At 45.8% G+C, this 21540-nt stretch overlaps 1 protein-coding gene across 4 annotated transcripts in view; it reads left to right on the top strand.

Annotated features, from left to right (window-relative positions):
• The first annotated feature begins 7958 nt into the window (after positions 1 to 7958).
• The window catches only part of UPF1 (UPF1 RNA helicase and ATPase), a 32858-nt gene continuing 19276 nt past the window's right edge, over positions 7959 to 21540 (top strand). For 3 of the 4 annotated variants that reach the window (XM_033136952.1, XM_033136953.1, XM_033136955.1), the window contains exons 1-2: positions 7986 to 8252; positions 19436 to 19578. In XM_033136952.1, the coding sequence (XP_032992843.1) occupies positions 7986 to 8252; positions 19436 to 19578 (410 nt within the window). Of the gene's footprint in view, positions 8253 to 19435; positions 19579 to 21540 lie in introns of all 4 variants that reach the window. The other variant, XM_033136954.1, reaches the window with a different exon arrangement.

Below are 21540 nucleotides of genomic sequence, written 5' to 3'. Positions count from 1 at the left end.
AATGGAGCCTCCCTTTTCAGGACCAGAATACCTGATGAAACCCAAACCTGGGAGTGAACAATAGGGGAAGACTGCAGGCAATGCTTTTTTTGGCGGGGGTAATCAAGGGTACTGTTGTGTCTTGGGTTCGTAGCACAATAAATCCAGTGACACTTCTTTGTGAACAGCTCTTTATTTTAAAGTAACCGACAAGACAAGACTGGGGAACGGGGGCAGGGGAAGCTCTATTTAAGGCACACTGGTACAGAGAGGATGGATACATTTAAGCGGGAACCAATAATATTCGAACTTTCCGGCGGGACCCAATCAGGCTGTGGATTGTGCTTGTACCCTTAAACTGACAAATGACATTACTCCACCCGGCTGACAGAATGTCTTAATTAATACACAACACTCCCCCGCACCATGTTGATACTATGCACGTAATCTTTCAAGTGTTGCGGTGATCTTCGAATCCTACCAGATCGCCTAACCCCCAATGTGTCACTCTTAGGACTATCCATGATCAGACTTCCCTCCCCAATAACATCGGGTACCTCAACAGGAACTGTTTCGCTAGCTGACTCCCTAGGCTTACCAGCTGTCACCGGGTTGGGTTCACCTGTGGTGATCTCAGCTTCCTGACTCTCTCAGCCCTCCACCTCCTGTGGCCCGGAGCCTTCCTGGCCTGACTGCTGTGGTTCACTGTACGCCGGCAGAGTTGTGCGCGACTCCTCCCCACTCGTGCTCACCCTGCTTGGAACCCGGAGCCTTAGCTGGTCAATGTAGCGGCGCATTACTCTGCCATCCTCTAACGTCACAAAATACGACACTGGCCCACTGGGTCGGGTGACCACCCCAGGCACCCATGCTGGCCCCCTTGCATAGTTCCGGACCCAAACCATATCCTCCGATGTCAGGTATCGGGTTCTATCGCCCTCGGCATGGAATGTTTTTAAATACCCGTTTTGATGATTTCAGTTGATTTTCCTTGCAAGTTTTGATTTTTTTTAAAATTGCAATCAATTGGTGTATAATGCATCCTATCTGAAATAATGTAAGGCTGTCTTCATGTTGCAGTTAACACAGCCACCAAGCACACATTCTACTCATGTAAAGAAACCACAAATAACCCAGAGATGCATTTTAAATAAAAGGACACATTCTACTCATGTAAAAACATGATGATTCCCGGACGGCAGGCCGGATTTAGAAGGCAATTGGACCGGATCTGGCCCCGGGCCTTAGTTTGCCGACCCATGATGAAGGGCAAGCAAATGGCCCAGAAGAGCTGGGGATCATTACCCCTCCACCAGTTTATGTACACCCCCCCCTCAGTACACGTGAGTTTAGAAGGAATCCAATGTACAATTCAGACTTAACGCCCGCCCCGCCCCCCAAATAAACCTATAACAATGTTTAAGCTTCACTCTGGAAAATGAAGAATTATCAGAGTTGGAAGGGGTCTCCAAGCCCAACCTGCTTCTCCCTGCAGGATTGATGAAGCAGGGCTTTGGCACTGTAGAATGCTACAGTGAGCCCAGCCTCTGCTTACAGACCTCCAGCAAAGGGCAGCCTGAGCATCAGGAATGGAAGGAATGAGATTGGCTTGGCCCAAAGGAATAGTTGAAATCAGCTCAGCAGAAGGTGGTGTGTGTCTTTTAACTCACCTGGCTCGACCAGAGAGAAGGACAGGAGGAGGAGGAGGAGGGGAGGCTGTTGGAATCTCCACATCTTGACGTCCCACTTGGCAAGGAGGGTGATGCCTGGTGTTTAAGTGTCCAGCCCTAGCAGGATGTCAGAAAGCTTAACTGGCCGGTGACATCATCATAGATCACCCACTAAAACGGCAAAATGTTACGGGGTGTGTGTGTGTGCTTTAAACTTAGGGATGGGCCATTCTGTCCATTTCCATAACCCAATACATGGTTTGAAGTTATGGTGCCTTCTTACAGCTCATACGTTCATTTCGGAGAGGCTAATAAAAGCACAAGACTGATGCTCAACCATTTGCTTTATTCTGCAATGCAAGAGGGTCAGAATGGGACAGGTCAAGGCACTCAATCCGCTCTCCCCACCCCCTGCCCCCACTTCCAAATTCTGCTTCTCTTGTGTTCAGGGTACACCTCTCGATCCAAGGATCATGCACTGAACAAACGCTCTCAGAATGAAACCACACAAGGCCATTGACTGGGATCTCAAACATTATAGGGCACTTAAACAGCCATGTCCAGCAATAATTTGAAGAACTGTAGTTTGTTAACGGGGCTGAGAGTTGTTAAGAGATCCATATTTCACCCTATAGAACTAAGCTTCCCAGATTTCCTGGGAGATGGCAAGTCACGAAAATGCAGTTGTGAATTAAAGTCCCTTTGGATCCAGTTGTTTCAATAGGAGTGGGAGGGGGGATTGTTTGCAGCATTTGGGGGGGCAGGTGGAATTGCAGAATGAAAGCCATACAGGTTATATATGTTACGGAAATTACCGGGGTAGAGGCTGCTCAGCTCCCGGTCCTACGGAGGAAGCCCGTGGTTCACTGCGGAGGCAATGGAGACCAGCCAGAGATCGGAGCAAAAGCAAAGGAGTTTATTGCGCAACAAGGTACAGGAGGATCCGAACCTCCTGAACAAAGGGTGTCACGGACTTTTAAAACTTCCCACACTTGCCCAGGATACATAGCGAAATACATCACAGAAACGTCATGGAAGGGAGGGGGAAAGAGGAGGTTCTAGCAGAATTTACATACAGGTAAACAAGTTTTACATATCAGGAAGGATGGCAGGAACCGGTGAATGGATTTAGGGTGGGTGCAATATACATTGAGAGTTTCCACTGGGAGAGAACAATAGGAAACTCCTGAGAGGATGTCTGCTACCATGGCAACTGATCGGAGGGTGCTTGGGTGGATTACTGGGATGGGTGCATTTCCTCTTGCACCTGGATGAGTACGTGATCCCTCGCTTAGAGGATTATGAAAGTCACTGGGATGGATGTCAGAAAATCATACAGAATCAGAATAATAAACTTCTGATGGTCGGAGGATGGCGGGGACCGAGGGGATGGAAAGGCCATCTCCTAAGGAGAAGATAGACACCAGAATCGAGCAAATCGGACATTGCATTCAGGAGTTATGGATTTTTACAATAATAAACATTTTGAGCTGTCAAAACAGGCCACCCAGTCTAAATTGTCCAGTTGCTACATTGTTACAAGTTATAATTAATAACCTCCCTTGCTGGATACATTTTAGTTTCAGTTCCATTGTTCTCGCAGCAGGGAGCCTGTCAATACCCACTTAGCGTGCAGTCAAGCGTGAAGGTGTTGAGTACATCACAGTAGCTGAGCTGAACGTTCCATTTTGCAGGCTGAGCTGAATGCATGCTCCTGATTGGTGGGCTTGCCGTTCATTGAGAAAATGGCGTGTACGAGGAGCGCTTTTGACAGGAGCGCTTCTCGGAGGCTTTTTTCGGGGCGCAGATCAGGACGTTTGGGGAAACCCTTTATCGCGAGGGCTTATGTGGGTGCTTGTGCGATTTGTGGGGGGGGATGTCCAGAATAGGGTGAAGGGGGTACCCGCTCATCGTCGGGGGCGCAAGGGGAAGGAGGCGGCTTCCAGGTCCCGCACTCGGCAGCACGAGAGTCCCGCGGTGGGGCCGCGCGGTGGGGAAGGTGACAGCCGAAACTTTTCCTTATCATATAGCAAGCAGAAGGTTTCTTATCGAGCAAGGCCGCAGTTGGTGCTTGCTTCTTCTCTTCAGGATTCCATGGTTTTCTTGATCCAGGGAAGGAACTGGCGATGGTTGCCATAGGAGACAATTCCGTGCACCATGCCATTGCACACCATGGGGCCTCCAGAAGAGGAGAGAAGAGCCCCCAGCATCCGTCAACAACTGCAACCTAGTGAGGTAGGAAGCTGCCTTATAATGAAACTTGGGTGAGAATCAGATTGTTGGCCCATCTAGCTCAGTGCTGTCAACACTGATTGGCAGTGGCTCTCCCAGATTTCAGGAAAACCCAGGCTCCAATTGTCAATCACACAGGGCTTTTACTAGGGCACTGCAAGTCCAGCGAGACACAGCCTCAACTGGCAAGTAGCTGAGGGGTGGCACCCCAAATATGAACGCAAGAAAAGGGGCCGTCATGTGACGGTGCTTCCTTTAAGCCTGAGGCACAGCACCTTAAATCTCGCCTCTCCTTCCTTTGTCTGCAGCAGCTAGAGCAGTAGCTCTTGCAGACATGTTATTTTGTCCTTCTCTCCTGGTTCTCTTGCAAACACAACCTTCACATTCCAAACCATCGCTTGCTCAGCCTCTCTCACACGCATTTCAACTTTAAATTTTATAATTTCTTTAATTTTTATGACACCAGGAAGTGGTATGATGATTAAGCTGTGAGAAGGCAAGTGATTCCGAGTGCCATGCCGCTGCAAGAGCCCACAGCATCAATCAAGTGAGATAGTAGGATGTCAGAAAGCTTAACTGGCCAGTCGCACCATAGACCACCTGCTAAAACAGCAATCATATAGAGAGATGGCGAGTGTACCAAATTGTGAATCATCCCATGAGAAGATGCCTTAAACTTAGGTCTGCTGATTAAAGCAGTTCCCCGCATTTCCACAACAGTTTGCAAATTACTTTTTTTAAAAGATCCATATGAAAAATTCTTCATCATTTTAAAGCAAAGTTATTGCATTTTTATATGCCATTCCTGCTAATATACAGGCAGCTAGGAGTAGTAGGGTTGGGTTTGTTTGTTTTTTAGATTTTGCAATAAAAAAGCTCAACAACTTTTGTGTCCGGATTTCCACTTTTTTAAATATGGCAACCTATATTAATTACATAAATCATGTCACAACTGGATGACAGCCAGTGAGGGCAACCCACAAAAATAGAGCGGGTGTCTTTCTGTACCACATTTGAGGTGCAAATCCTGTAAGTCATTAGGAAGAAAGCAAGAAGACTTTTCAAAGCCACCATCAGGCAGTTCCAGTTTCTACTCTCATGATCCCTCAACTCTTGGAAAATGTAGAACCATCAGATTTGTGATGGAAGTTGGAGGTTACTAGTAGCCCCCTCTGCAAGAAGTAATTAATGTGGTAGGGAGACATGACTGAGCAGAGTCGTAGTTGGGGGAGTGCGGGGGGGGGCACCACACCACGGGGGGCGGCACTTATTGTGCCGAGCCATGCATCTCTCCTAGGAGTGACACGGTGGCTCAGGTGCCTGCAGGCTCGGGCAGCATGGGGCTTCTGTCCATCACCCCCCCCCAGCCGCCCTACAGCTGAGGGGGAGGCGGCAGGCGGACTCCTTGCAGGCTTCATGCTGCTCAAAAAAGCAACCTGGGCCTACAAGGCAGTGGAAGGGAACAGCGCTCGGGCGCTGGGATTCTGGTGCCCTGCCCTGTCTCTGCGTGGGCGTGCATGCCACCCAGTTAGCCAAGCGGCTGGCTACGCCACTGTGACTGAGGTGCCTAAGATTATTCCTGGTGTGGAGAAAGTCTCCCTTTCTTATAACACAAGAACGTGGGGCTATGCAGTGAAGCAGAATGGCTTGGCCAAGTAAATTTTATTCAGAGTGCATTCATCTAATTCAATGGACCTGAAGTACATGATGCCCTTTCATTTCATTGGATCAACTTTGAATATGACTAGCATTAGATCCAGCCTTGAATGCTGGAATGCAATTCAGGCCAAAAAAATTGTAACTTTTAACACAATGCATACTTGATACTTTGGCTGGACTGAGCTCCCCCAAGAGACAGTGATGACTGCTAACATAAATGGATTTTTAAGGTTAGATCAATTCATAGGGGATAAGGCTATTGGTGGCTAGGTTCTGTCTTGTGATTCCCTGTTTGGTCTACATAGAATTGTAGAGTTGGAAGTAACCCTGGGGTCATCTAGTTCAACCCCCTGCAATGCAGGAATCTCAACCCAAGTATCCATGACAAATGGCCTGCTTAGACCTCTTCTTAATAACCTCCAAGAAGTTTCCACTATCACCTGAGGACTCCGTTCCACTGTCAACTGGCTCTTATCATCATTTATTTGTGTAGACTGTATTAAATTTTATCTAAGCAATACAATTTTTAAAAGAAAAAGGATTTTTATTCCTGATGCTTAGTAAGAATCTGCTTTCTGGTAAATTGAATCCATTGCTCTTGAACACCACCACCTTTACTACAAAATAAAAACCTTATGCTGGAAACAATTACTGTATATGACCTTTCTCAGACTGCCCTGTATTGGGAAGCTTTTAACGTTTGGTGCTTTGTTTTGTCCCTTTATATTCTGTTGGAAACTGCCCAGATGCCTGAAATTTTATTGGTGGAAGCCACAGGGGATTGCAAAGGGCACAAGATGATGCCCTCCAGGAACATACAACATATATCGCTTAGTGGCTATGACTAAAAAGGTGCGGGAGGGCGCCTTTAAGCATGCATATTGTATGCGCATGTATTGAACTTATGTTAGAAAGTGCTGCGATGTGCCCAGAGTCTCTGCAATTCAGCAAACAAATAATTTTGAAAGAGACGGTCTGCTGCCCCAGCTGCAAGCATTTATGTTTTGAGCTGTTCCACAGCCTATCCAGGACCTTAAAGAGAGGGCGGGGCGGGGCGGGAAGAAAGCGCCGAGTTGCTCCCTGAACAAGGGCGGGCTCCGCCTCCCCCCGCCCGGCAACGAGGGATCCGCCAGCAGCAAAGCCCAGCTGCCCTCCCCAAGCGGCATGGGGCTGGCTGCAGGCAGGGCAGCGGGAGGGAGGGACGGAGTTACGGAGGGCACAACAGCCGCGCGCCCTGGCGCCCTTCCCAAGCCATCCTTCTGGCCACCTGCAACCTGCCCCAAACCTCATTAACCATCTCCCTGTATCTAATAATAATAAAACATTGCTCTATTGTGGAGGTTTCAGTATGGCCGTAGTCATGCGCATATCTGTCCACAGCCTAAAAATACTTTTTTCTTTTTGGGAACTTAGACCCTTAATGCACTCTTAGCCAATCACATTCCAGGCACCGCCTTTTCCCCGCCCTCCTTTCCGCGACAAGGGGCGTGGCCTCTCGCGCCGGTAAAACTCAGGGCGCCCCGTCCGCGTGCGGTCTCGCGCATGCGCACTGCTCACACGCCACTTTTCTCTCAGGCACGCGTACCCGGCCTGCGTAACGTACCTTTACGAACGTAAAAGGGTCGTGCTCTGTCACGCTTTCGCGACGTGGAACATCATCAACCTCCGCGGCTTCGCCGTCTTAAACGTGGTGGGGGCCGTGTGGAGAGAGATGGGGAAGGGCGGGGCTTGAACTGGCTCCGGACTTTCTGATTGGTTGCTAGGGAGCGTTGATCGTGTGCCCATGCTCGCTCTCTCCGTCGTCGTCGTCCCCATCCTTTACGCGCGTGCGCGCGTCACTCCCCCCCCCCAGCTTTATTCTGATTGCCCGCCTGTTTTACCATCCCCTCTTCGAATCGTGCATCCGCCTCAGAGTAAACGGCCCTGATTGGATTAAATTGAGGAGAGGCGGGCTTTAAGAGCGAGCAAAAGAATCCTGATTAGGTGAAATTGAAATGAGGCAGGGCTTAAGAAACACCTTACCCCGCCCAGTGTTTCCTCCTCCTCGCCTGGTACCCTAGCGCGACAAAGGATCCTAAACCAGTTGTGTTAGACGCGCATGCGCCCACTCCTCACGCGCGCCCGTCCCTGGAAACCTCCGCGCCTGCGCACCGAGGACTATTCTTCTCCTCTTCCTACCCCCGCCCCTTCCGCCCCTTGTCGCCTCGCGCCACTTCGTTGCGTACGTTGGCCCGACCGCTCATTGGCTGGCTCCGTCCGAGCGTCCGGTCGGCGGCGGCGGTTGAGGCCTAGGCAATCCGCGCAGGCGCAGGAGGCGGCTCGCGCTCGTTCAGTCGCTCGCTCGCTCGCTCACTCTGAGGGGGTGAAGAGGCCTTTTCTTCTGCCGCGCCGTTTGAAGAAGGAGCCGCCGCTGCCGCCGCCTCAGCCACCGCCGCCGCCGCCATCATGAGCGTGGAGGCGTACGGGCCCAGTTCCCAGACGCTGACTTTCCTAGACACCGAGGAGGCCGAGCTGCTGGGCGCCGACACGCAGGGCTCCGAGTTCGAGTTCACCGACTTCACGCTGCCCAGCCAGACCCAGACGCCGCCCGGAGGAGGAGGAGGAAGCGGCGGAGCCTCCGCGCAGGGCAACCCCGGAGGAGTCTCGGCAGGAGGAGGAGGAGCAGGCGGGCCGCCCTCCGTCGCCCTCTCGCCGGGGCAGCTGGACGCCCAAGTGAGGCCTGCGAGGTGGTGGCGGGGGAGGGGAAAGAAAGGAGCGGGGTGCGACTACTTACTCGGAGAAGACCCGTTGTGTTGTTATGCCTTTATTATGTTGGAAGCCGCCCGGAGTGGCTGGGGCAACCCAGTCAGATGGCGGGTGTACAAATAATAAAGTTATTTAATAATAGCAATAATAAAAAGAAGTGATTATTAGGAGCAGTGGGCCTAAGTTAGTGCTGCCGCTTAGGCATGACACGCCTAACTAACATGCCTGTTAGTCCTGTCAGTCCACGCCGATGTGTTGGGGCCAGGAAAGTCCTGCTAGGAGTAGGCCCGTCTGAAAGTAGCCCAAGTTAGTTGTGCCTGTTAACTTCCATAGGTTGTGTCCATTTAAGAGCAGACCTGCATCCTATTTAGTCAGGTGCATTAATTTGCTATAGGTTGTGCCCAGAACGGTGAGTTCTACACAGTGTAGGCCCGTTGGTTGCATTAATCATAGGATTGTAGAGTTGGAAGGGACCCCGATGGTCATCTAGTCCAGCCCCCCCCCCATATGCAGGAATCTCAACTAAAGTATCCAGGACAGATCACCATCCAACCTCTGCTTAAAAACCTCTAAGGAAGAATATCAGCGGCTTGTGTCTAAGTCTTACTCAGAGTAGACCTGTTGAAAATTACTTGGCTAAGTGAGTCATGTCCATTATTGTCAGTGGGTTGCATCCATTTAAGTTGAACACAGAGTAAGCCCATTGAGAAGGATGGACCTAAGTTCATCAACTGCGTTAATTTGAGTGGGTTGTGTTTAAGTAAGGTTAAGTAGGCCCATTGAAAACAGTGGGCCTAAGTCATGTATTTTAATGTCAGTAGGTTGTTTCCAATTAAGTCTACACAGTTGGCCCACTGAAAATAATGCACTTAAGTTAGTCATGTCCATTAATTTGGGTCTGAGTAAGTTCTGCTCAGAGTAGGCCTTTTCTGAGTAGAACTTTAGACATTTGAAGTCATTGGTAGCCTATTGATTTCAGTTGGTCTGTGCCAACCAGCACCTAATTTTTTAAAATACTTTGATATAGTATTTTTAAAGGGTGTGGGTTGTATTCAACATTAGCCCTACTCAGAGTTAGACCCATTGAAGTTAATGGGCAAAACTAATAAGCTTAATACAATAATAATAATAATAATAATAATAATAATAATAATAAATTATTTATACCCTGCCCATCCCCAGCCATTCTGGGTGGCTTTCAACAGAATGTTAAAATACAATAATCTTAATACTGGATGCAACCCATTATTTCAGTTGGTCTACTCTGAGGTGTGAATAATGTTGGATACAGCCTATTGAAAATTAGTGGAGCTAATTAAGTTACCTCCTTTAAGGGGTCTGCTCTGATTATGACCAACATTAGATTTCTCAGCTGTCTTCTGTTGTGGAACCCACATGTACTTCCCAAGAGGCAGGGTGGATTTGATTTAAATCAAACTGATTTAAATCACGATTTAAATCACTAGTCAGTAAGGCTCAGGGTGGATTTTTTTTATTTAAATCCACCCTGAGCCTTACTGACTAGTGATTTAAATCAGTTTGATTTAAATCAAATCCACCCTGCCAAGAGGCCTCCTGGCCAAGGCACTAAGCCCATATCGGGCTCCTAACTCCGATCACTGACCATGATGGCTTTTGGGACTGTAGCTCTGTGGTAGAGCACTTCAAAACTCTGGTGAGCTGTTGGCAGTGCTGAACTAGATAGACCCAGTGGTCTGACTCTAAGGCAGCTTCTAATGTTCTTATGAGGGAGTTGAAGTCCTCCAACAACATCTGGAGAGAAACAGAAATCCCCCAGCCCTTCTTTGGACATATACTCAAGTAATCCTTTGTGTGGCACTTGGGGAGGCCGCAAGGGAAGCCTTTCTTGACCCACAATGGGAGATGCCAAATGGAGATTTTTTTATACCATTGTGCACTATTATAAATAGATACATGCCTACGTTGTGTAGCATTTTGCCATTAAAAACATCATTTTTTCCACCCTATAGTTGATACATAAGGAATTATGGGAGAATGTATAGCACACCTTAGTATAGAGCTATGTTGTGTGTGTGTGTGTGTGTGTGTCACAGATATATTTGTACGTATGTGGTTAAAAGTAACTTTCTAGAAAGGGATATTGGGGAAGTGTATGCAAGGTGTTGCTTGGTTAAAACAACACTTTTTTCTCTAGGTGGAAGGCAAAAGGAATATGAAAGAAATGTGCCCACAAAATTGTTAGTGTGTATGTGCCTTCTGTGGTTAAAAATAGTGGAATGGATTAAACTAAAAAAATACTCAGAGAGGAGCCATTGAAATTAATGGACCTAAATTAGTCTTGACTGTTATTTTCAATAGGTCTGCTCTGAGTAGGGCTAGCATTGGATGCAAGCCAATATTTTTAGCCACAAAGAGAGGAGGTGAAGGCAATAGTGGGAGTAGTGCATATACAATGTGTGCATATTAGTTTATAATTAAAGTGTTTTCTAGAGAGAAAGTGGAAAATATATTGGGGAACTATGAGTATCTGTCCCCAAGTATTAATGAGAATTACTGGGCAAGTTAAGAAATACTTGGGGAGGGGGTTTTCAATAACGTGCATGTACACAAGTCAAGTTGCAGGGGAAAGTGAAGGAATACAAGGCAGTATGTGTGTGGTTTTAAAGATGGGGGAAGGAGAAGAAATAATGTGGAAGAGAGCTTCATTTGTGTGTACGTAACCTTTCCTGGTTGAAAGCTGTCTTCTTAGGGTTGATGAAAAGAAATATGGTATGTCTCTGTATTAATTTTAATACAGCATTAATATTAATACAGTACTCCTGAGAGATGGACATGGTGGCTTTTCAGTGGAACTTGGTCACCACTAACCTGTAGCTGAGTTGGTACCAGTGTCTGTAATTTTGTATTAAAGAGCCTTAAGGTTGAAGAAACGTTTCCTGTGTTTGTGTGTAAATTAGGCATAAAATATTGGAGGAATGCAATAGTCTTGCAGATAAGTCCCCCAAAGTCACAAGTCCTCAAGCTGTTACTAGTCTGCTTATTATCTCTTAACTTCTAGCCATTTTGTCACTGGCCCAACTCCTTCCCACTTTTTAAAGGCTTCCCTGTCTCATTATCCGAAGGCAACTCTTACTTGTCACAGGTGACTGAGTAAATGACTCTTTACAAAAGCAGAATATAGTTATGTAGTGTACTTTGTGGTTGAGCAGGAAACTCTGTGTGTGTGTGTGTGTGTGTGTGTGTGTGTGCTCCAGAGGGAGCAGAGAGGAACAAATACGTGGCAAGTGGCAAATACAACATAACCGTTTGTAGTTAAAGCAACCTTTTAGAGACAAGGCAATATTAATACTGGGGGCAGGGCAGGCAGTAGTGTACAAGGTAGTTATAAAATGCATATGAGCACTTCCTGGATTAAGTCACTGCTCCTGCACTAAGAACATGGTTTCTTACCAAACTATGTAAGAGCTTTATTAATGTTGTGTGGATACAGCAACACAGAGAACAGTAGCTGAACCTCTGAATAACTGGGTGTGGTGTGAACTGCGGGGCAAGGTGCACTCATGCCTAATGAACACATCTTCCCCATGCAAGTGCCCAGCTGGCTAAGAGGAGATTCCCAGCCTGCTCTCTGGATTTCTCCTGTCTGGCTGTGTTTGAGGGCTCTGCTTTCAAACCAGGCTTTCTTATGGGCCCTTCCTTTGGAGGAGAGTTTAATTGCCTTGTGTGGGTTGTTAAAGGCAAGTGAAGTTTCTCATTGTGAAGGGTAGAACTTCTGTCTGTACAGGTGTAAGTTTTCGCAGGCCTTCTTTGATAACTTTGTGACTCCTTTATAAGAATCAAATTGTTGGCACAAACCCTCACACTTTACAAGGTAACCTTGGTGATTTTCCTTTCTGTGCTTGTGCATTAATAGAGCTTGATAGATATATCACACGTGGCATTGTCACTTGGTTCCACCCCACCCCCCTTTTTTGACTATATAGATCCAGGAATAATTTCATGCACTGCTTATCTTCCCCAATAAGTGGGTCTTGGTCTGTTACTGCTCTTACAAGAAAGAATGTTTTGTAACAAAAAAGAAAAAAGTGTTTTTAAAATATACGGTAAGCCAAAAGCCCTGTCAGCTAATTTCCCTAATACAGTACTGTAGTGCTCCCTTGAACCAAATGTGTGTTTAAATCATATTACCGTAAGTGACCCAAACTCCATTTGGAACTTTATTCAGACACAAGTTTGAAACTGGTGTGTTCAATTTGTGGAAACACTCTTCCCAGAAGCAACAGCCATATAAGGCAGGGACTGATGTGAGCCTGGCTTTGCTGGTGGAGGCTGATGCAGGCATTGGTAGCCCGAAACATCTGGAGGGAGTGCCAGGTTGGTGAAGGCTGGAATAAACTAGATGCAAGGGGTAAACACATCCATGCTCCTTCCTGAAAATCAATGGCCTTGCTGGGCAGAAAGTACAAAAGTGAGCAGCTGTGAAGCCCACTTGTACCACCCAGTTCAAGCCAGCTGCAGCTTTGAAACTGACAGCTTAGTAAGCATTTCCTTTTTTTTTTTAATAAAGATTTTATTGTTTTTTTTTTTCAAAACAAAGAACAACAAAACACATGGCACAACACATACACAACATTCAAAACATAATGGAAAACAAATACAAACCACCGCCAAAAACACCAATAATTCTTTTTCTTGCTTATAAAACAAAACAAAAAAAAATTTCTTGTTCGAATCTAGGTGGGGTGACTTCCCCCGTTTTCTCTCCTTTGGTTCCAATTCTAATTTATTTTAATAATTTCTAAAATTCAAATCATCCAAAAAAGATCTAAACAAACTTCTTAATATTTACTTTTACTTCAAAATACATCCTATTACTTCTTAACTCAACTCTTATATCTTATATCACTTAAACTGCTGCTAATTAAACATTCACATATCTCTTCACTTGTTCTATTCTTAAAATCTTAACACACTGACTTCAGGGTACCATAATGAGCCATCCCAGTTGTATTTTAAATATTCTCACCCTATCCCTTTTCTAGCCAATTTCCTTCGCCATCTCGGGGTCTCCCCCCAGACATTTCTCCATCTCTCTCCAACAACAGTGTCCAGAATGTCCTCTCTTTGTCTTTCCATAAATCCACAGGTCCAGACATAGTCCAAAAATGTCCTTGCAGGGTACTTCAGGGTACACAGATCATCACCTTCCAGCATCTCCGTTTCAAAATTCCAGTCATCTTCTGATTGTAGATTCACAGGTCTTCTCCCCATCATTCCTGGGCTCTCACCCCAGAAATTGGATATAAGTTGTTTTCTAATCCTGGGTCTCTCACCCCAACAGGATTTTCCTTCGTCTCGGAGTTGCATAGTCATTGTACTTTGTTTCTCAAAAATTCCCTCAAGTTCCCTGCCAAGGTTTCCTTCCAAATTAACCAAAGTCTCATAAGTCTTTCCTGTGGGATATAACTTCCCCTCAACATCCTGGTTCAGCAAAATTAATTTCTGATTTAGCAATTCTAACTTCAAAAAAATAATCCTTTGTTCATGAGTCAATTCTGAGTCCAGAGCCAGTTTAAAAACGAAACCAATCATAATGGAAGCAGGCATAGGGTATCAAATTTCAGTATTTTTCCATCTTAAACCATAAGTTTCCGCCGCCATTTCCCCCAGAGTCAGGGTGAAAAGATTACATTCCAGCAACTTCAAAAAGAAATATTTCCAACAGTTTAATTCCCCTTAAGGGAATTCAATCAGTCTCACTTGTCAAAAAAAAAAAAAAAAACTCCATCAAAACTTTGTATCCAGTACTGCAGCAGCAGTCATCATCGGAAACAATGTTATTTTCTCCGTTTAACAAAGGGGAGGAACGGGCTTCCTTTTTACAATCCTCCCGGGTGCCAATTGTCAATTTTTAGATCCAATTGCTTCGTACTTACGGCATACGGGGTTCTTTCTCTTTCCTTCAAGTTAAGAAGAACGACACGCTCATGCAGGCGGCAGCCGCCGCATCGCCTGCCCGGTTGGGGCATTACCTCCACAGCCCGGCTCCGTGGTCCCTTCACCCCCGCGCCCCTTTTACAAGGGGAACGGGGGAAGGGTTCGGTGCCATCGTGGGCTTGCTGGAGAGCCCGTGCCGTGGGACGCTCGACCCGCGGTTCAGCGGAGCCCCGCTGTGCGGTAGCGGGACTCCTACCCCCGGGCTGGCCTGGGTCGTCTCGCTACCGAAACAACCCACGACCGCCCAGCATGGCGTCCTCGCCGGAAGTCCAGCTTAGTAAGCATTTCCATCCTTGTCTTAGCAAATGTAGCCTACTGTATTGGTTGGATGATGGAGAGGAGGCTCCACTGCCTTGCCTGTCAGTAATCTGGACAATAACATTTCTCTTGAACTGTATTTGCTCTAGATATCGTACACAGCAGCAAACTTTACATTGCTTATTTTCTTTCTTCCTGCTTATTGTTTGTTGTTGTTACTACCACCATCCGCATGTCAGAACCTTCTAAGAAACAGAGAGTGAAAGTGAAGCCCTCTTCTCTGGTCTGATGGTAGTCAAACTTGGCTGTCCAGTTTCTAACCACAAGATTTACCAGTAAACCCCTAAAAGTGTAAAGGATACCTTTTATTTAAAAAGTAGGTTTTGTATAGAAAGTGCATAGCAAATCTCCCACCTATTTGACCTGCTGTAACTGGTGATTCTGTGTAGTAGGTAGTCTTCACTGTGTGGAAAGAGAGATTGGGGCTGCAATCCTAACTATGCTTACTCAGATGTAAATCCTATTTAATTCAATAGGGTTTACTGCCTTTTAAGTGGGGTTAGGATTTGCAGCCCCAACAGCTAATGAGGAGTAAGCTCTTGGTCTGTGGTTTTTGTATTTTGATTCGTGTTTTTGAAAAGCTTTGTCTGTATGGGTGGTTTTGTTTTTGTTTTTGTTTTTTTGCAAACCAGGCACTACATAGTCAGATTATGTTTTAGTATGCTGGGCTTCCCCAAAAACAGCTGCTGCCTTTTCCAGGATCCAGGTGGACATTGCTGTCTCCATTGTAACTGTGCACAAGTCATTCTCTCTCACAGGCGCGCGCACACACACACACACACACACCTTAGCTCAGAGCTTTCCAAATTGTGTGTTGTGACACGTTCGTGTGTCAGCTGCAGTGTCTAGTGTCATACAAATGTTCCCTGTGTTCCTCCCGGGGCTGGAAAGCAGTGTTAGAAAATATGAAAGCTAGGAGGTAAATGGCACCTTAAACCTAGGTTATGGGCACAACAATGGAATGTCTAGGCACACTTTTTTATAACAAGAATACAAAGTTGAAAATGAATGAACTACAGCTAAAATACGTTCATTTTTCACATGGTCTAGTCCTTCCCCTGCCCACCCCCTATTATTCTTAAGAGGGTCTCTTCTCCAGTCTTCAGAGAGTAGCTGGAAGTGGGGAGGTAGAAAAAGGTCCTCCTTTCCTTCCACTCTGCAGTTTTAATCTGAAATCTTAGGCTTTTTAATCTGAAATCTGTTGCTTTTTCAGCCAATCTTGCCTGCTTTCTTTTAGCTCCTCCAAGGATCTTCAGTAGTTTCCTTTCAGGTTTAAAAGCAGACAGCCACTTTTCACACTTAGACTTTAAAGAGGTGAGCAGAATCCAGTTCTGTAATTTGGAAGGAAATCTCTGCATCTATTTGAGTAGCTAGCAAGATGAAATTAATGTAATTAGCACTTTCTTTTTGCTCTGTGCCCTCTCCTTCATTTCACTGGTGTGCTGATGTCCTTTTTGCAAGACATTCGCCATGCTTGAGGTTATAAAATGTGCTTCGGTTTTGTGTTTTAGGAAGGTTTCGGTTTTGTGTTTGTTGCCTTTAAACATAATCATGCTTGACCAGCCAAAGTGTTGAGGGTGGATATGGATAGCCCTGTACACTCTGGGTGTAGGGTGGGCTTGATCAAGTGTCCTCTTCCCAGGCCTGATCAGAGGCTCCAACCAGGTCAGGATGTTGCAGAGAGGTAAACTATAAAGTACTGTTAAAACACCCAGTCACAGAACTTCCTGTCAAAGACTGTACTTAGGACCGGTGTCCTATACAAAGGCATGTTTCCACCTGCTTTTCGAGGGATTTACTTAGTGCATTAGGGGGATGAACTTGCAGAAATGGCTTCCCCCAACCCCCACGTTGTAACCAGTGTTAGAAACTGAGATATATAAGCTGGGCGCCCAATGGATCCTTAAACCAAAGTTACAGTCACCAAAATGTTATGTCCAGTTGCGATTTTTGGGCAAGACGGCCCTAAAGTCTTATTTTTCAAATTATATACTGACTGTGATTGATTCTTAGTTAAACATTGAATAGTTCAGATGACAACCTTGAGCTAAGGTAAGAACTTTGAGAACTTAAAAGAAGAAAAGTCACTTGATCCAGAGACAGTCCACATATATATTTTTCTGAATGTTGACTGCTCCTGCTCAGGCTGCACAGAAAAAGCATTTTGGTTCCTGATTGTGCAGGTAAAATATAACTGATAGAATTCTACAGGATGTGGTATTAGTGTATGAAAACAAGTGCTAGAATCCAAGTAGAGGATTCTTTACCTCAACATGGCTGCCCACTGACTCCATACGTATTATGGAATACTCCTCCTTTCATGCTCTCTCACTGATTCCAATACAATGATGAAACTTCATTTTGCTGATTTATTGTAGGCAGTATTGACTCTCTTCACATATGTGCACACATTGCTAAAGAGTTGAGGGTTTAGAAGAGCCCCTCCCATTAGGAACAGCTGAAGTGCATCACCCCTGTGCACAAGTCAAGACTTGAAGCTGTGCGCCATGGAGGCACCAAAAATCAAGGGCTCTTCCCAAGCTTCTCTTGCTGCTCATCTTGGCGGTAGGGGGAGCATATTAAGGGGCCCTTTGGCATTCCATGTGGAGAAGCATTGCTGGCTTAGCCCCTTTTAAAAAACAATGGCTTACCAGGCAGGGGTAGGCTGAGCAGCTGTAAAATTTGCTGTGCTTGTTTTGTAGGTGAGAAAACTCCCCATTTATTGCTTTCAGCAGTGGTTTTCAACCAGCGTGCTATGGCACCCTGGGGTGCCCTGAATGATGGTCAGGGGTGCCATGGGCAACATTGGCCACTGTTCCTCTTTCTTTCTTTCCCTTCCTCTCTCTTATGCCCTCTCGCAACTCTGCCTCCCAAAGGCTTGCACAGCTGTTTATTGCAGCAGCCCTGGCTCTAAGCTCCGCAGGTGAATGGTGCCTCTGGGAGGCATCTCTCTTTGGGGCAAGGGGGCACTGCTCAGAGAACAGGGGCGGCAGCAGTAGCTGTCTGGAGGGCTCCCGAGGAGAGGGGAGAGGAGAGGGAACACCCTACAAGGGAGGGTGTTCAAAAAGGGTGAGAGTCTGTCAGCTCTGCAGGCAAGGGGTGAAATAACTGGGCTCCTGAACCCCACAGAAAGAATGTAGTTGGTTAAAGGAGCTGTGGACTCAAAAAAGTTGAAAACCTCTGGCTTACAGGACAAGAGGCCTCTATAAATTCTCTGTGTCCTTATTAGTGCTTTGGTGGCCTAGGATGTTGAGCTGAACCTTGTGCTCAGGGTAAATAAGGAATGACGGGGGGGAAGGGGGGCCTTAGATGGCGTGTCACAGCACAGTCTGGCTTGGGAAAGTGTTTCTGGCACTTGTGGCTATCTCGAGGAATCCGTGTTTTGTGATGTGCAGCTCTTGAAGCGCAAGGCTGATGACTGACCGTTGTGAGGAGTGGTTTGAAAGGGAATGTAGGTGGGGGGAGCGGGGCAATAACGAGAGCCAGAAGGAAATAAGACATGTGGAGGAGTGGGAAAACTAACTTTAAACTAAATCTTTCGTAATGAATGCTTTTTGGAAGTCTTTATAAAAGATTATTTTATAATGCCTTTTTGATCAGGCATTATGGTGATGAATTCAAGGTTCTGTGCACTTGACTGCTGTGCATAAGAATTGTCTTCAGGCAACAGAAGTGGGCAGCTTAGCTACATGGGCTAACAACTGAATTGCATTAGCCAGAATGGAGCAGCTGGGTCTGCTCTTCCACCTGCAAGGCTGGTTGTGGGTTTTAAACAAACCCATGTGTCCTAGTGTTTTGTTCATGTCCACCTGACATTTGGCAGTTTCATCACTCCTAGCTCTTGCTTCTGTGAACATCTAGTCCAGGCACGTGCAACAGGTAGATCATGATCTACTGGTAGATCACGGGGTGTTCCTGGTAGATCTCCGGTCTCTTGGGGATCTCTTCCCCCGCCAAATAAAAAGTAAAAAAAGAATAAAAAAGCTCAGCAGCTACTGTTTCATAAAAGAAGTTCAGCCACTCTGGCTTCCTAAGAAAAACTGAAACAAAATAAAAAATAAAAAATTCCTTCCAGTAGCACCTTAGAGACCAACTAAGTTTGTTCTTGGTATGAGCTTTCATGTGCATGCACACTTTTTCAGATACTAAGAAAAGCTGAACAGCTTTGCCTTTCCCAAAAAAGCTTAGCAACTTTTGGTTCCTAGCCAAAAAGTTGACCATCAGATTAAGGTCCACTATTTGAGTGCGGATTCAGGACCCTAAACTGTTTTTTTATATAATAGACTTTTGATTATGTTCTGTGTATATCACAATGCTCATTCAGTTTCATTCATTCATATATTCCATTTCCTTCATTCTATTGCTTCCAAAAAAAAAAGCTGAACAACTTTGGCTTCCCAGAAAAAGCCCAACAACTTTGATCCATCCAACGACAATGGGTAGATCACTGCCAGTTATTTTTTTACACTGTGAGTAGATCGCAGCCTCTTGGGAGTTGGATTCCCTGATCTAGTCCATGGGTAGGCAAATTAATGCCCGGGGGCCAGATCTGGCCCATTCGCCTTCTAAATCTGGCCCACGGATGGTCCAGCAATCAGCGTGTTTTTACCTGAGTAGAAGGTGTTCTTCTATTTAAAGTGCATCTCTGGGTTATTTGTGTGGCCTGCCTGGTGTTTTTACATGAGTAGAATGTGTGCTTTTATTTAAAATGCATCTCTGGGATATTTGTGGGGCATAGGAATTCGTTCATTTCCCCCCCAAAAATCTAGTCCGGCCCCCCACAAAGTCTGAGGGACAATGGACCGGCCCCCTGCTGAAAAAGTTTGCTGACCCCTGTCCATGTTTTGTATTAGGTGAATGGGCCTGACGGCATCCTGCAAAATGGAGCAGTGGATGATAATGTGCCTAAGACCAGCCAGCTCCTTGCAGAACTCAATTTTGAGGAAGACGAGGAAGACACTTACTACACCAAGGACCTTCCAGTGCATGCTTGCAGGTAAGATTGTGTGTATGTGTGTGGACATAATCTAAAATTCAAAGCAGAGTCTAGGAGCAGCATGTGGGCAAATAATGGCTCTATTGGTTGGAGGAGGTCCTCTCACTTGCCTTTTTCGCCTCTGTTTAAGCCTTCATGTGAATTAACCACACACTTTGTACAAATAATCCTCTTGTGTCCGTGCAGCAATATAAGTTAGGAGTCCTGGGTGTGGTGGGAGAGGGGGGTCAGAAATTATACACCAAAAAGGATCCAAAAATCAGTAGAAGCTGCCGCCACCCTTTTGGTCCCACCAGTAGCCCTGAGCCAGGGGTAAAAGGGATAACCCCCTGCAGTTACCAGGCTACAAGTTCAGACAGAAATCACGCTGGTAGGGTCGAATGGATAGGCACCAGTTTAGCTTCGCAGTCGGAACCACAAAACACAGGCAAAGTTGTCATTTCAAAGGTTTATTAAAAGAAAGAACATTAAGTAAAGGTTACAAGCAATAAAAGAAAAACATTGTGTAGTATAATTAACTAGCTTCTCATACTCACGTAGCAGAACTTAGAAAATAAAGCAACCTATCAACCCCTCTCCCGAAGGCAAGGCTTGAAAAGTCCATGGCTGACAGGCACATCCCAGACAATGGCTTAGCCTTAGAGCAATTAGCATTACAAATCCTTGGGTTCTTATCCCCCAAATCCCCACGTGGAGTTGAGTTCCGTAGAAAAGCCAATCAAATTAAAGGTTTAATTGTGGATTGACCAATGGCAAGGTGATAACCATTTAAAAAAACACACAACTTTAATATGGTCAAAGACCAGCAAGTGATAACCATTCATCTTCCAGTTATCGAAGAACAAGGCAGCTGTTAGGTGATTACACTTCAAAGCAGATAGCAGGAGGATACTCCCTTTCGTTCCCAGACCCTTCTTTACACACCTGGGTTTTATCATCAGCTTGGGGTTAGATAGCCTTTTGGCTGACTCATACACATCCTTTTCACACAGCTAAACCAGATCTCACATTAACATATAAATCAGGTAACCTCCTTCCAGCTTCACTAGCCGGAGCAATTAAACTGACATAGTAACATTTCACTTAAGGGGCCCCAGCATATTCCCATAATGCTGCAGCATGACCATTTTCCCAATATGCACCACAATTCAGAACCAAAGATATAATGTACAGTTTCCCTAGTTCACTACACTGGGCATTCCAGGATGTCTTTCAGATGAGTCAGCAGTGTGATGCAGCAGCTAAAAAAGCCAATGCAATTCTGGGCTGCATCAATAGGAGTATAGCATCTAGATCAAGGGAAGTAATAGTACCACTGTATTCCGCTCTGGTCAGACCTCACCTGGAATACTGTGTCCAGTTCTGGGCACCACAGTTCAAGAAGGATACTGACAAGCTGGAACGTGTCCAGAGGAGGGCAACCAAAATGGTCAAAGGCCTGGAAACGATGCCTTATGAGGAACGGCTTAGGAAGAACTTCCTGACAGTAAGAGCTGTTTGACAGTGGAATTTGCTGCCAAGGAGTGTGGTGGAGTCTCCTTCTTTGGAGGTCTTTAAGCGGAGGCTTGACAGCCATCTGTCAGGAATGCTTTGATGGTGTTTCCTGCTTGGCAGGGGGTTGGACTGGATGGCCTTTGTGGTCTCTTCCAACTCTATGATTCTATGACAAGGTGGCGATAGTGCCATTCCTGAGATTTCTGAAGACTTGTCTAGCTAAACTGCTGTGTTCTATTCATGCAAAACAGAGCACCCTCTTTAATTACCGTATTTTTCGCTCCATAGAACGCACTGGACCATAGGGCGCACCTCATTTTTAGAGGAGGAAACAAGGAAAAAAAAATATTTTTCTGGTTTTCCTCCTCTAAAAGCCCTTTTTGTGGTTTTTTTTTTTTTTTTGAGGATCAGCTAAAAGTTTTGCAGCTTTTTTGCAAAGGGAAAAGCCCTGGCTTTTTTGAGGATCAG

The sequence above is a fragment of the Lacerta agilis genome, chromosome 18 (assembly GCF_009819535.1).
Source record: "Lacerta agilis isolate rLacAgi1 chromosome 18, rLacAgi1.pri, whole genome shotgun sequence".
NCBI classification, from domain to species: Eukaryota; Metazoa; Chordata; class Lepidosauria; order Squamata; family Lacertidae; genus Lacerta; species Lacerta agilis.
The sequence above is the reverse complement of the archived record's forward strand: the minus strand, read 5'-3'. Positions and strand labels throughout refer to the sequence as shown.